The following is a 16,353-nucleotide window of genomic DNA, read 5'->3' as shown; positions in this document are numbered from 1 at the left end:
TGTGGTGCTAGTGTTGGTGGTGCCGGCGGGCGGGCGAGTGGTGAGAGGTGCCCGAAGCTGAGCTGGAGGAGGATGGTGCATCAAGGTTCCGAGCGGAAGCTGTAGAAGATTGGGTGTCCTGTGTAAGCCAGTCAACTATGTCCTCAGAATTTTTCGAGTTCAGGGTACATGGCTTCTGAACACTGGGCATTATTCTAGGGCCAAAGGAAATCACAGCACCACGACCACAACGGCCCCTGTGGGGTGGCCTGCCTCTGCCTGTCATTTTTTTTTAGATTAGCAAGGTGCTGTGCCACCCTATATGAGTGTGGGTACAGTACAGTCTGTGGACCTGACACTCACTGGCAGGCAACTGCAATTATATGACAGAGGAAAAAATATATACAGTTAAACCTTGGATTGCGAGCATAATTCGTTCTGGAAGCATGCTTGTAATCCAAAGCACTCTTATACCAAAGCGAATTTCCCCATAAGAAATAATAGAAACTCAGATGATTCGTTCCACAAGTCCTTCGGTTTATAGTCTATATACAAATATTATAGCAATGTGATAAGTTGTGTAACCATAAAATGTCCATCCACAATATGCAGCCTTCCCAAGGGGATTGGAAGCTAAATCTAGCAGAGCTAAAGAATATAAGAGAGATGAGAAGCGCCTCTAAGTGTAGCAATATGGTTACATTTAATGAAGGTTCAACATTTAGCAACTCACATGGTTGATGATTAAAATAGGCACACCTAAGTATGCAGGCATCCGGGGTAAATCTGTCCACAGTCATAGACCATCTTCTGAACCACCGGCTCTCACCACTGTCAGTCTGCAATCGTGACCGGGAAGAATAGCCTGCAGTAGAGTGATCTGAAAGTGAGGCTTTGAATCACTCGTGGAGTGCAGCGGGAAAGAGATGATGAAGATGGCAGTGCAGGGGATGATCTATGTGGACAGCTTTACTCCAGATGCCTGCATACTTAGATGTGCCTCTTTTAATCATCAACCATGTGAGTTGCTAAATATTGAACCTTCATTAAATGTAACCATATTGCTATACTTTAGAGGCTCCTCTCTTCTTTTTTATACATGACGCTACTTGTATATCAAGACATCGCTTGTATATCAAGTCAAAATTTATTTTAAAAATGTGCTTGTCTTGCAAAGCGCTCTCAAACCAAGTTACTCTCAAACCAAGGTTTTACTGTATTTTTTTTATCTGCAAGGTGCTGTGCCACCGTATATGAGTGGTGGGCAGTGGGCACAGTACAGTCTGTGGGCCTGACACTCACTGGCAGGCAACTTCAATTATATGACAGAGGAAAAAATAAATGATTTTTTTAACTGCAAGGTACTGTGACACCCGATATGAGTGGTGTGCACACAGTACAGTCTGTGGCCTCTCACACACGGCGGGCAGGCAACTGCAAAATATATATATATATATAAAATTTGGGGATTTGCGCCTGTAGGTAGGATTTGCGGGTGCAGTATAGAGGAAAAACAGATGGTTCTTCAAGTAAATCAGGAGTGTTTTATTTACACTTCAGGAACACAAAAGTAACAGTCTTTCTTGGTGTTAACTCACACCCAACAAAAAGGAAAACGACAGTCTTTTAAGGCAGGTTTAAACACAGCAACAAGTCCATTCTTTTTAATATGTTTTTTATTGAGTTTTATACAGATTATACAAGCATGAAAAAAAAGAAAAGAAAAAGGGGGGTCTCCCCAGATTATATACAGTTAGGCAGTCCCCGCTCGTCATAACTAGAACCAATGCAGAAAACATACGGTTTAATATACCTACAAAAATCAATATTTCTGGGATTGTTAAGCATTTTAGTCCATTTGTTTAAGCGGGGCTCTCCACTAAAGAGAGGAGAGAAAGAAAAGAGAGGAGAAAGATGGAAAAAAGAAAACTGGGGAGGGGAAAAAAAAAAAAAAAAAAAAAAAGGAAGGGGGTCCCTTGGTGTTTCACCAGTCTTGACGTTCTAACCTAGAGAGGCCTCAGCCATATATGAAGCGTATATGTTAGTGTGGGTAAATGTTAACCAACATGACCAAATCTTACGTGCCAGAGATGCCTGACCACGAAGATCCAATGTCATGTCTTCCAGGTAGTAAGTACGGTCGACTGCCCGCAACCATTGAGGTATCGAGGGGACTGTAGACTGTTTCCAATATTTTGGGATTAATGCTTTGGCTGCATTTAAAAGGTGAGGGGTAATAGACTTTTGATACTGGGCCGGAGGAAGTTTAGTGTCATGGAATAAGACAGACAACGGATCCCTAGCAATAGGTAAACCCTGAATCTCTTCAATTAAAGATAGTACGCTAGTCCAAAAGGGTCGGATTGCTGGGCAGAACCACCATATATGTGCGTGCGTAGCTCTAAGCCCACAGCCTCTCCAACAGGCAGCCGAGAGAGATGGTGTCATCCTCTGTAGCTTAACGGGGGAGTAGTGCCATCTAGTGAGAAACTTATAATTGGCTTCTGCTGTCCGCGCCGATGTTCCTGAACTATGAGACAATTGAAGAATAACCTCCTCCTGTGTCGGCGAAAAAGTACATTTAAAATCTAGTTGCCACTGTTTCAAAAAATGTGGGGTGGAGTTGGGGCTTAGTGCGTCCAATGCCTTATAAAACTTTGATAATAAACCTTTACCTGATTCAGGGCGTGCTAGGATTTGTTCAATCGGGTTCAGGGAGTGTATGTTGCGTAAGGGGTAAGGCAGTTTTTTTACAAATTGCTGGAGTTGGTGGTATTTCCAACAATCCATAAATGTCTTTGGAGAGGCCTGGCATATTTTAGAGAATGGAAGTATTCCTTCCGTCCCCGTTATATGATGCAGCAGCGTAGCATTGGCCTGTGGTAGCCACTGGGAGAAACAGTGATCTTTATAACCAGGCGGGAAAAGGCTATGGCCTAAAATCGGCATAAGCGGTGAGTTGTATGAAATTTTATGGAGCCTATGAAGCCGATCCCAGACGCGGAAAACCGAACTGGTTAAAGGCGAAATAGTGTCAGCAAGATTTCTAGTCTCCGGCGGTATCCAAAGTTGAGTATATAATGATGTATTTGCCAGCTTCTGCTCCAGCTGTACCCAGAGCTTTTCCTCTGTATGAAATTTCCAATCGGCTATCCGAACCAGGGAGATGGCATTCAGATATCTCCCGAAGTCCGGCACCGCCAACCCCCCCCGGCTTTTGCCCCGCGAAAGTAGCGAGAGCGCAAGCCGAGGCTGTGAGCGGCGCCAAACATATGCTCTAACCAAAGAATTTAAGGTCCTCACCAAATTGACGGGTATGTTAAACGGAAGCATTTGAAACATGAAGAGCACCCTGGGCAGCACATTCATCTTGACAACATTCACCCTCCCCATCCAAGAGGTGGCTAAATGATGCCAATTCGCAAAGTTAGCTCTAATTGTGTTAAGTAAAGGAATATAATTTGCTCGTGCTAGATCCTCCACCTGGGCAGTAATATGTACCCCTAAGTATTTAAAAGAATAAGGTTGCCATATAAAGGGAAATGCTGGGCTGATATCATGTGCCATTGCCGGGGCAATTGTAACGTTTAAGATTTCCGACTTCGTTAAATTGATTTTAAAATTAGACAAAGCACTATATCTATCAAATTCAGAAAGGAGATTAGGCAGAGATATCATGGGTTGTTGTACATAAAAAAGAACATCGTCCGCATAAGCCGCGTATTTCTGTGACATAGACCCGACCGTGATACCGTGAATCGAGGGGTTTGCTTGAATTCTAGCCAGAAAAGGTTCCAAGGATAAAACAAAAAGTATAGGGGAGAGCGGGCAGCCCTGTCTGGTCCCATTAGAGAGCTTGATTGATTCGCTAAGGATACCGTTAATCTTAATCTGAGCAGTAGGGGATTTATATAACGCATTAATCAAACGACACAGGCGGGGGCCTAGACCAAACGCCTGTAGTGTCGCCATCAGGAACTCCCAGTCCACCCTGTCGAACGCTTTTTCAGCATCCGTGGAAAGCAACAGGGTGGGCTGGGAGCGCCGGCGAACAAAAGATAAAAGTGAAATTGTGCGTGACACATTGTCCCTCACCTCACGACCAGGAATGAAACCAGTTTGACTGTTAGCGATACTAGCGGGTAAAAAGGGGAGCAATCTGTTGGCGATTACCTTGGCATATAGTTTAACATCGACATTTAACAAAGAAATGGGACGATAGCTAGAACATAAAGAGGGGTCTTTACCCTCTTTCGGGATTAACGTAACATATGCATGCAAAGTCTCCGGACGCAAAGAAGAGTCTTCCAGAATAGAGTTAGCATAGGAGGCCAGGTGAGGGAGCAAGGTTTCGGTGTATTGTTTATAGTAAAAGGCCGAAAAGCCGTCAGGGCCCGGGGCCTTCCCCATTGGGGTAGAGATTAAAGCGGCTCTGAGTTCTTCCACCGAAATTTCATCCTCCAGAGAATTAACTTTCTCTGGTGGGATAGAAGAGAGATTGGCACTAGCAAGATATTCTGACATCAATGATCTACGCTTTTCTGGATCCGAGATAGCTTTCGGGACAGAATAGAGATTTAAATAGAATTTATGAAATTCGGCCGCGATAGAGGTGGAATCGTGCGCCAAAGAGTCATCGTGTCGCTTGATTTTAGGAATATAGGAGGCTACTTTTTGTTGTTGCAAAGACCGTGCCAGGTGTCGGCCAGGTTTATCACCCCATTCGTATATCCTTTGGGACACCTTGCGATATATGGCCTTGTTTTGTGCATGAAATAGGGCCTTAAGCTCCTCCCGTTTTTTAGTCAGTAACTGTAGGGTAGAGACAGCAAGGGAGGCCTTATGAGAGCGTTCAAGAACCTGTATTTCAGCAACAAGAGTTCTTTGACATGATACGCGCTCTTTCTTCTTCCTTGCTCCTAATTCTATTAGTTTACCCCTAATATAGGCTTTATGGGCCTCCCAGCGAACAGCAGTATTGACCTCCGGCAAGGAGTTGTCAACAAAAAAATTATCTAGTTCTTTACCTATATTTTGTTTGTCCGGGGGGCTCAGAATTAGGGAATCGTTTAACTTCCATGTGGATTTTTTATAAAGGAGAGAAGGAATCTTCAAAGTCAGACAAATAGGGGAATGATCCGAAATAGAAGATGAAGCAATAGTGACAGAGTCAACTAGTTCGAGGTGGAAATGGTCCACCAAGAAATAGTCAAGTCTTGAATATGAATTATGTGTTTTGGAAAAATACGAGTAATCCCTATCTGAAGGGTGGAAAACACGCCAAGCATCTATTAATTGAAATTCATGCAATTGTGTACGCAAATAGTTTAACCGTTTATATGAGATATAAGACTTACCAGAGGAGGTATCCAGCAGGGGGTCCATAGTGACGTTGAAATCGCCTGCCACCACTGATATTCCGTCAGCAAATTCATGGAACCTACGCAGGGTGGTCGTTAAATAAGACACTTGATCTTGATTAGGGGCATAAACATTTGCAAAAGAAACAACAGTGCTACCCAGGGTGCCCTTCAGGAACAAATAACGCCCAAATCTATCAGCTACCATTTGTATGAGTTTAAAGGGTGAGCCTTTACGGAACCCTATGGCGACTCCCTTGGAGTTACGAATATCCGAAAGGCTATAGTACCAAGTAGGGTACGTGGGAGTGGTCAATTTAAGATTTGAAGTGTGGGTAATATGAGTCTCCTGCAGGAACACTACTTCTCCTTTCAGCGCATTCAGTTCCCTATATAGACAATGCCGTTTAGCTGGAGTATGAAGCCCCCTTATATTATAGGATAAATATGTCACTTTTGACATTGAAATCTAAACCGGATATATACCAATATCCACATATAGACTGGTGTACACCAAGGGGGGAAAGGAACAGTAAAAAAAAAAAAAAAAAAAAAAAAAAAAAAAAAAAAAAAAAAAAAAAAAAAAAAAAAAAAAACAACAGGGAATAGAAGGAAAAAGGTTGTCGCCATAGCGACAGTATGTCGGTGAGGAACACTCACCAAAGAGCGGAAAAACGGTGATCCCTCAGCCGCGGTCCCACCTGGAGACCCGCTACCTGGCGGGAGACGCAGGTGAGGGAAAGCCGAGCTCCGCTCAAGAGTTTGGGAGGGGTGAGCAGCGAGAGGGGGGTCAAGGCAGAACCAGTCAGAGATAATAACCCTGAAAAATCCGGAGCCCCTCCGCGGGACTTCGCCAGGTAGCTGCAAAATTTATCAAATTATCACTTTTTCTCTCTCTGTATCTTCAAAATAGCCCCAAAAAAAAAAAAAAAAAAAAAAAAAAAAAAAAAAAAAACGCTATGGTTGACCTCTGTTCGTCTAAACCGAAACATAAGGGGCCAAAAAATAACCATAGGGCCTTAAAGGACCAGTCCAACCTATCAGTCAGTCAATCAGTTCCAAAAAAAAAAAAAAAAAAAAAAAAAAAAAAAAAAAAAAGGAGGGGGCCAAGTCCAAAAGTAGTGCAATATTATAATTACTAATATTCAAGTAATATTCAAATGGATTTGTCAGAGGGAGATTTCCGTGGTTTCTGTGGTTTAGGCGTCTTCTGCCAGGTAGCCTCTACAGATGGGGTTGGATCCAGGAAAGCTTGCCAATATTCAAGTAATAATCAAGTGGGCTTGTCAGAGGGAGATTTCCGTGGTTTCTGCAATTTAGACGTCTTCTGCCAGGCAGCATCTACAGATGAGGCTGGAGCCGGGAAAGCTTCATCTTGCCAGCCCGGGAGGTCAGGTATTGGTATATTAAGAGCCGTGCAAAAGCCCTCCAGATCTTCGGGGAATCGCAAAGTTGCAGTGCGTCCTTCTCTAGATGCAATTAGACAGGAGGGAAAGCCCCACCGGTATGTTATGGCGGTCGCTCTCAGCTTTTCTGTGAGGGGCTTTAATACCCTGCGGCGCTCCAAGGTCTCCCTAGCCAAGTCAGGATAAAGCGACAAAGGTGCCCCATCAAAGTCCAGGTTTTGGGCTTCCCGAGCTCTAAGCATTATACGCTCCTTCTCAGGATAGTGATGGATCCTGCATATGATATCTCTTGGGGTCTCTGTCTGCAGGCTGCGGGGGCGAAAGGCCCTATGGGCTCTATCAATCCTCATTAACTTGTCAACAGGGAGGCCGAGCAGCTTGTTGAAAATGCCACTTATCGTAGGGAGCAGATCTGGGTCCTTGATGGCTTCAGGCAGACCTCGGATTCGGATATTATTACGCCTGCTCCGATTTTCCTGGTCCTCAATTTTATACAGGGCCATCCTATGTGCTAATGCTTGACGTTTGGAGATAGCTTGGAGTTCTTGGATTGCAACAGCATGTGAATCTAATCTATGCTCGGACTCCTCAACCCGGGTTAATACCTGATTCAGGTCCGCCCGGACTGAGGATACCTCTTTTTTAATTGATTTTTCCAAACCCCTCAACATAGAGGCTAAGTCCGCCTTTGTAGGAAGACCGCTTACAAGCGCAGCTACTGTAGATCGGCTCGGGGAGACATCCGTCCCGTCCGAGCACCAGGATGAGGCTGGCGATCTATGGGAAGCTGACGGGCTCTGGGGAGGGCCGGAGCGGGCACCCGGCGTATGGTCCGAACCCCCTGCTTCCAGCAGCTCCTCGGTCTCCACTGCCAGATACTTTTTTATAGAGCCGGTGGTCGGCTTCTTTTGTGGTTGTGTTGTTCTCAAAGTCCTTCTCCCCATAGCTGACAGGCGGCACAACAACCAGATCCACACCCAACAGACCCTGCGGCTCAGATGCACAAGCAGTCCAGGTTGCTCTAAGGTAGATGTGTAAGGTCAGGGGACACAAAGAACCCCAAACCCAAAAAAAAAAAAAACCCAATGGCTCGGCGGCACAGCTGCTCAACAGATCCGCAGGTCAGCGATCAATCCGTACGGCAATTCTCAATACAATTCTGCGGCTTAGTGGCTTGGCGGCTTAGCGACTGAATTCAGTTCAGCTTGGTTTAGCGGTTCAGCGACTTGATACTTCAGCGCTATCCCGCCTCGGATGCTGCGATGCACAGTCACTAACAAGCAGGCTAGCTAGCAGGCAAAGTGAGCAGGCAAACAACCTGGCAGTTCTTAACTAAAGTCTCAGTCTCAGTCACCCTTAGTCTCTGCTTTGTCACTGCTTTGACACTGTGCTTGACACTGTGCGCACTGACCCACTGAGCACTAAGCACTGTACACTCTGCTCAACCTGGTGGCTTAGGGTCATAACAGTATTGGCAGCTCTACGGCTTGGTTCGGCTCCACTCCACTCCAATGGCAATAGCTTGGCTCGGCTCAGCCCCACTCAGGCAGCCCAGAGGCAGAAGAGCAGAAGTCTAGTCGGGAGATCTGCCCGACAATCCTCCGCTCCTCCGCACGGCGGCTTAGCGACTCGGTATAGAGCCGTACAGCGCGGCTTAATAGACCGATAGTCCGGTGATAGTCCGGTGATAGTCCGGTGATCCAGCGGTATTCTGCTCAGTGCAATCCTTTGCTCGGTGCGGCGGTACCTCGGCTCAGTGTAGCCCCGCTCTGTGCGGCGGTACCACTGCCCAAAGCAGCCTCTGTAGCCCCTGCTTGTGTGGCGGTGCCGCGGGTCAGTGTAGCTCCGCTCGATGCGGCTTGATTGTCTGGCAGTATCCCGGCTCGCTCTCTGCTGTGCACGTTGGTCAGGCAGCAATTAGCAATCAATTAGCTGGCGGACAGAGCGAGCCAAACACCTGGCGGTTCTCACGGAGGAGCTCAGGAGCTCAAGGAACGTACGTCCTCACCCCCTCATCTCATCCTGCCATGTCACCTGTGTCTCTTTGGTGCTGTTCACACACAGCAACGGATCAGTTCACCTGCTTGTAACTTTTCCAGCCTCAGCACTCACTTCCACAGCCTTCTGGTGCATGGAGATAATTCTCAATCACCTGTTATAAACCCCAGGCAAGACCTGGCCTGGAGCGTGGGAAGCAGCCACCCACCCATACCTTAACTTCTCCCAATAAGAGCCGGCCCGGATTCGGCTTTGCAGCCACACTAAAATAGAAAAATGTCAAACAGCACTAGCTGCTGCTGACACAGAATTACCGGCTCTTATCTCACCGAGGCCAGGAACCTCGGTGACACGTATCTTCCGTCGACCACGGATCCATGTGCCCTGCCACAATATATATATATAAATAAAAAAAAGCACACTGATGTACCAGCCCTAAAAAGGGCTTTTTGGGGTGCTTTCAGGACGCTGTCCTTACAGCAGGAGTGGACACAGAACACAGGCCTAGCTAACAATTTCCCTATTAATTCAGCAGCAGCAGCACTCTCCCTGCTCTAACTAACACTGCAGCTTCAGAATGAATCTAAGATTTTTTATAGGAGGTAGGAGGGTCTGGGAGGGAGGGTATGCTGATTGGCTGTAATGTGTCTGCTGACTGTGAGGTACAGGGTCAAAGTTTGCTCAATGATGATGTATAGGGGGCGGACTGAACATCGCATATGTTCCCCCGCCGCGGCGAATTCGAACAAGCGATGTTCGCCGGGAACTGTTCACCGGCGAATAGTTCGGGACATCTCTCCACAAGAAGTCCTGCATTTTCTTATTTAGTCCATGATTTAGTCATGAATAACATGACTCATAGGTCATAAAGGGAGGATGGGGGAGAACAACCAAGATGAAGACTGGACTGATCCTGAAGACCACCATCATTCGGGTATTGACTCCTCCCTCAATATCACTTTCTGTTCAAGGTTGCAAAGTATGAGGATTTTTTTCACATTATTATCAACATGTAAAAGTCTGTGCTCCAATCAAATCATCAGATATAAAATGTCCAGCTGGTAGAAAATGAGTACAAAAGAAATAAGGCTTATGTCATGTACAGCTTATTATACGGGATACAAAATATAGGACTATGTAGTATCAAAATGATGGAATGTATAACATAGAGTACATAGTGCAGGGGTCTGGACTTATAATATTGGTATTCAGTAATCAGTGGAAGCCTAAATGTGTACTTGAGACAAGTTGCAGAGGTCCCACACCACTGCCTCCCATCTCCTGAGACTGCACTCAGTGACTTGGGTCTGAGACTATACAGATATATCCTTCCACCCGGCACAGCCAGCAAACAATAGAACAAGTAACCCTGGGAGAATTGTTCTGTCAGAGATCTTGGTAAATCTGGGTATGGGGCAGAATACTCAAGGCACATGGCCAAGGTGCCTAGGTCTAGTAATATCTATGGTGAAAATCAACATTTTGCTGCCAGCTGAACCCCAGAATCTACATAAATCCAGTCAGTCAGTGGACCAATCAGTGAGCAGTATAAGGGGAGGAATGTATTTAGTGTTAATGACCCACCTGTGCTGATCTCCGTAGGAGGGTCCTCCTCTATAAATGTCCCCGTTATTCCATCCTCCTCCATAGACTGCTGATCATCCCTCACATACCTCTCTTCTTCTTTTGCTTTAACTTCAACTTTAGAATCTCTCAGGTTTCCACTCTGAATATAGAATAAAAATGACGTTTGGGTTTTCAATACTGTTTTTTGGTTAAACCAGATGGACTTACGTCTTTTTTCAACCTGACTAACTATGTAACATCAGTTGTAACAATGCAGATAATGTACAGATCCTAATGATACTATCAGTGATTGTTCCTCATCTACCTGATGATGGTGAGGGATGGTGTGACCTTCCTGTGTGGAATCCCGGGAATACAGAGGATGGGGACATCTCTCTGGTGGGTTCCCATTACTGGATCCATCTGTAGAAAACACACACACTGACTGAATACATTGTTTCTATGTGTTTATCAGATGATGGGGGATCTAGGTGGAGCCTCCGTACTGCTCTCTCCTTTACAATAAAGTCTCCTCTTCCCTGGGGATGTGAAGGGCAGCTGGAAGCTGACACTCTATAAGAAGTCTTGTCTCTGCCAGCTGGGGAAATAGCGAGTGGGAAAACGAGTTGTTGAGGATTTGAATAGTAAACTCCTCCACTGTTCCTGGTCAGCTGGGGAAATATTGACTCCCAGACCTTCCCAGCCAGAAAACTGGTTGGAGGATTGGAATAGTAATCTCCTTCATTGTTCTCAGCTGGGAGTGTCGGGGGTTTCATTGACTTGTACCCAACTTCACTTCCACAACAAACTCTTCTCTAGGAATCTATGAATTGGGGGATAGATTGTGTCTGTGGCCCCAAAATTACCTGCACTGGGTTTTTTATTGACATTTTCTGTTTCCTAATCCATTGCGCTAATATCGTGTGACAAAAAACATTGGAACTACCACCATTTTATTCTCTAATATGGAAATGGGTGCTGATAGGCTGCAGGAGATCTGCTGAGACATAGAAAGAGAAATGGGTTCTAATAGGCTGCAGGAGATCTGATAAGAAAAAAGGAGGGGGGTTGAAAAAAGAAAATCTCCTACAGCTTACTAGCACCCCCCGTTTTTTCCCCAGCAGATCTCCTGCAGCATATTAGCATCTGTTTCCTTTTCTGAGAATAAAATGGCGGTGGAATTATTTTTTCCTTTATTTCATTTTATTTTGTTTATAAATTTAAAATGTTAAGTTGTGTGCTCATGTACTACCCACCAGAACATTATACCACCCACCAGAACATTATAGCCACCCACCATAACATTATACCACCCACCAGAACATTATACCCATCCACCAGAACATTATACCACCCACCAGAACATTATATCCACCCACCAGAACATTATACCACCCACCAGAACATTATACCACCCACCAGAACATTATACCCATCCACCAGAACATTATACCCATCCACCAGAACATTATACCACCCACCAGAACATTATAACCACTCACCAGAACATTATAACCACTCACCAGAACATTATACCACCCACCAGAACATTATAACCACCCACCAGAAGATTATGATAACCCCTTTAATCTTGAGTCGGTCCCCCTTTTGCTGCCATCAAGGCATGGACTCCACCAGATAAAGCATCACACTGCCTCCGCCGATTTGTCTTATTCCCAGATCTCATCTTAGAGACATCTATTACCCAGGTAAGTGACGCACATACACCTGCCCATCCACATCCCACACAGCCCCGTACACAATAAACTATAATGCCAATTTTATTTACTTTTAACACATCAACTTCAGGGACAACATGTTCACTTGCTGCCTAATACCACAGCTCCCAACAGTCCCTAATTTGGAAAAAAGTGCCAAAGTGATCTATATAGTTGTATGTATATAAAATACACTATTTATCCCCCAGTGCAAAACCTTTCATTCAATTTCTAAATTGCTGTATTTGTAAATTCCAAAAGCCAATATAAAGGAATAGTAGTGGTAAAAAAAGCACTTGTGGGTTTAACCATCTTCCTACACCTACATACTTTTCCTAAAAGGTGACCCTCGTTCCCATCTCAGAAAGTTGGGAGGTATGTAATATATCCCACCCACTCTCAGATGCCATTGTAATGAGATAATCAATGTTATTCACTTCACCTGTCAGTAGTCCTAATGTTAGGGCTGATCAGTATACAGTACATACACACACAGCACAAGACCTTGTTCACACTACAAGATGTTTCTCAGGGCTGCAGTTCCTCTGAGCTCCACAGGGTGATGATCTCACTTCTACCCAGACAGGAAGTCTCTATGGAAGACAGGAAGTGATGTCAGGTGCAGACAGGAAGTTCCGGGTGAGAGGTGACTCTAGAAGAAGTAGAGAGGAGATGTTGTTGGAAGTGGCAGCAGAAGAGGTAATAAGATCTTATTTTCCATTTACACCCAGTAACCCCCCCCCCCCCCCCCGTCATGTCCGTCCTCTTCCTCCATAGTCACTGTGACGTCTTTTATCTCCAGCAGATGATGATACACACATATATAGTGTGGAAACCTAGATTAACCCCTTCAGGGTCAGAACATTCCTCCACTTACGGGGCCGGAACATTCTCTTCATGTTGGAGATCTAAACAAACCACGCTGACAATAAATAGACAAGACAATGACCATCCTGACCATACATGGCCTACAAAGGGTAATTATTACACTACACAGGCAGCCAATGGGCAATCATTACAATATGCAGCCAACACAATGGTGGGGTGCAGAGGTCAGGAGTATGGAGCATAGAGCCCCTTACATTGCTGGTCAGGAGGAAGAAAACATTCCCCAGCCTGCCATGAAGAATATCTTCCATCATTGGTGTCAGAGGGAGGAAAATACTGAATGTTCTGAGGAAAGTTGAGGGGCTGTGATGGTTTAGTAAAGCTGAAAGACTTTAGGGGGTTCTGAAGGGGTAATGTAGCTGAAGCACTCTGAGACCCTTGAGGGGGTAGTCAGGCTGCAGGGCTCTGAGGGAATAGGGGGCTGGACGGTTCAGGTGACTCTGAGGGACAGAGGTCGGGGGGGGGGGGTCTATGATGGCCTCCCACCCCACCTGCACTTTTTTTCAGACCTTACAGAACTGGAAACCATCGTATTGTCTCAGTGGTCACATGATTTGTTCTGGAATATCAAGTAGGATGAAGAAGTTAATTCCTTCACTCGTTGGTGAGCACTTGTTCTTAGAGGAGTTTTGTTTTAGCTGCAAGCCAGTTCAGGAAGAAAACAAACCCAACAGAGAACAGGGAATATCTGATCTGACAGGCCAACAGGGTCCCAGGTCCTCCAAGATACAACAAACCCTAAACAGTCCAGACTAAATATGTTCCCATGGGGGGGCAGTAGTTCTTAAATGTACAGCAATCCTCCTATTACCCCCTCACATCAACATCCTATTATTGTGTGACCAATACCATCCGAATAATACTTTTATTCACCAAAGTTATCTGTCTACAAGGAGATCTGTATAGATCAAGTGACGGCACCAATGAGGATGGAGGAGGACCGGAGTCACATGACTGAGAAAATACTAAACTTCACCCTGGAGATCATCTACCTGCTGACCGGAGAGGTGAGGAGGATTCTGGGAGGTCACATGACATCACTCTTATCTCTATTAATAATACACAGACCTGACCGGAGAGGTGAGAAGGATTCTGGGAGGTCACATGACATCACTCTTATCTCTGTTAACAAAAAACAGACCTGGCTGACAGGAGAGGTCAGGAGAATTCTGGGAGGTCACATGACATCACTCATCTCTAATAATTTAGTGTAGCACTACTCCCTAGAGAGCTGCTGAGATTGGATTGGATTAGCAACAGTCTGTAGAAACGTATCACTTTAACACTTGGCTCAGACAATGAACAGTCCAGGGGATTTGGTTTTTTGTGTTTTTATTGGAACTTGGATGGGGGAAGGGATGAGTGGGATACTCCAACTTGAACTATGCACAATTCCTGGAGACAACTGACTGTAGAATGCGGCAAGGCCGCTGCTTCACTCTGCCACTGAAGTGAAGATAGTAAATGTGATCCTGTTGTGGTTTAGACCTTGAGAGTCCTAACGTGGCACCCTCTTGCTTACTTACTGTGTGTGCTAGCTCCTGTCTAATGACTCTCTCTGGAGTGGTCCCCTGGCAAGCTCCCTGGTACTCAAGGACACTGTTTTTCCTCAGGTTGCTCTGCCACTTGCTCCACTGTCAGTATCCACAGGACCTCCTGGCTCAGCAGCACACTTCTGGTCCACTAGGCCGACTGCCTGTGACCACCTTCCACACCGGCAGGAGGAGAGACAGCCGTCACCCTCCTCCTGGGACCTGTCCAAAGACCCCCTGTCACATGTGCCCTTGGCTTTTATGACCTATCCTAGGATGCACCGCTGTTGTGCCAACCCACTAGGACAGCCACAAAAGCCTGTGTGTCACTGGCTGGGTTTCCTCCACTGTCCAATAGGCTCCCCTATTGGATACAGTGGCGACACTCCCTCAGCCCAGATGAATCACACATGGACACATGCAACAGGCAGAACTACTGATCAGGGTCCCCTGATAAGCAGATGGAGCAGACTATGCTTTTTCTAGCACCTACCTAGGAGGGTGCTACAATAGTAAAACACAGAACTGGCCGGAGAGGTGAGGAGGATTCTGGGAGATCCCATGACATCACTCTTATCTCTATTAATAAAACACGGACCTGACCGGAGAGGTGAGGAGGATTCTGGGAGATCCCATGACATCACTCTTATCTCTATTAATAAAACACGGACCTGACCGGAGAGGTGAGGAGGATTCTGAAATTCTAACATGATATTCCTATTGGTTCTTCAATACAGAGATTTTCTCTTCTGAAGTCAGGTGATCATATGACCATCACAGTGCCTACATGTGACTCCCTAAAACCTGAGAGACACAACATGCAGAAGATTCTAGAAGTCACCAAGAAGATGATGGAGCTGCTGACAGGAGAGGTGAGCGGTGCTGGGAATTCTGGGACATTATCCAGTAACAGACAAGGGATGTGTCTGGAGCAAGTTTGATGCCTCAGGTCAAGGGATTGGGACTTTGCGGGCTTAGTAAAATGCTATATTTATTGAAAATAATAATAATATGCTGATAGCAAAAATAATGATACAAACAATATAAACACAGTAAGTGCCAATGGGTTATAGACCCATGTGAGTAGGTGAAGATAGAACGAAAGGTGACAAGGTGGAAATGGTGACTTTAAAGAACTCTGTCTATTTAGGGCTCATAAATGTGAGCTTGAGAGAGAGTATCTTTGTCAGACTTCCGACGCATTTCGGCATAGGTATATTGCCTTTGTCAAGGAAGTGGGAAGGGGTCACCATATCTGAAAAATATAGTGAGTATATATTAGAGATTTATTGTAGTATAACACTATTTGTAAAAATAGTGAATAATAGAATATGCACATACATGTGATTCAACGGTCAGGTCCCAGGATTTGGTATTCCCATTGCCCTCCAAGAATGTTCAACAGGATTTCTGGAGGAATGGCTGTCTGTAAAGATATGTGGTAATGGTGAATGTTGCCAACTGAATATAAGTAAAATTGAGTAGAAATGTACACAGTTTACAACATGTAAGTTTGCTTCACACATTTCTACTCAATTTTACTTATATTCAGTTGGCAACATTCACCATTACCACATATCTTTACAGACAGCCATTCCTCCAGAAATCCTGTTGAACATTCTTGGAGGGCAATGGGAATACCAAATCCTGGGACCTGACCGTTGAATCACATGTATGTGCATATTCTATTATTCACTATTTTTACAAATAGTGTTATACTACAATAAATCTCTAATATATACTCACTATATTTTTCAGATATGGTGACCCCTTCCCACTTCCTTGACAAAGGCAATATACCTATGCCGAAACGCGTCAGAAGTCTGACAAAGATACTCTCTCTCAAGCTCACATTTATGAGCCCTAAATAGACAGAGTTCTTTAAAGTCACCATTTCCACCTTGTC

General features: G+C 45.1%; 2 protein-coding genes across 3 annotated transcripts in view; one reads left to right on the top strand and one right to left on the bottom strand.

Annotated features, from left to right (window-relative positions):
- The window catches only part of LOC309550702 (uncharacterized protein), a 975,511-nt gene that overhangs the window by 194,456 nt on the left and 764,702 nt on the right, over positions 1-16,353 (top strand). The window lies entirely within an intron of this gene.
- LOC309550720 (uncharacterized protein) overlaps positions 1-16,353 on the bottom strand; it is a 590,048-nt gene that overhangs the window by 54,270 nt on the left and 519,425 nt on the right. The window contains exon 1 of one of the 2 annotated variants that reach the window (XM_082251057.1): positions 10,328-10,436. The exons of the other annotated variant lie outside the window; for it this stretch is intronic. Coding sequence (XP_082107183.1) covers positions 10,328-10,391 — 64 coding nt within the window. The 5' untranslated portion in view covers positions 10,392-10,436. Of the gene's footprint in view, positions 1-10,327; positions 10,437-16,353 lie in introns of those variants that run through there. 2 annotated transcript variants of the gene reach the window in all.

This window comes from Pelophylax lessonae (genome assembly GCF_965119305.1).
Source record: "Pelophylax lessonae genome assembly, chromosome: 3".
In the NCBI taxonomy this organism is placed as follows: Eukaryota; Metazoa; Chordata; class Amphibia; order Anura; family Ranidae; genus Pelophylax; species Pelophylax lessonae.
Note: the sequence above shows the minus strand (reverse complement) of the source record. Positions and strands in the feature narration are given on the sequence as shown.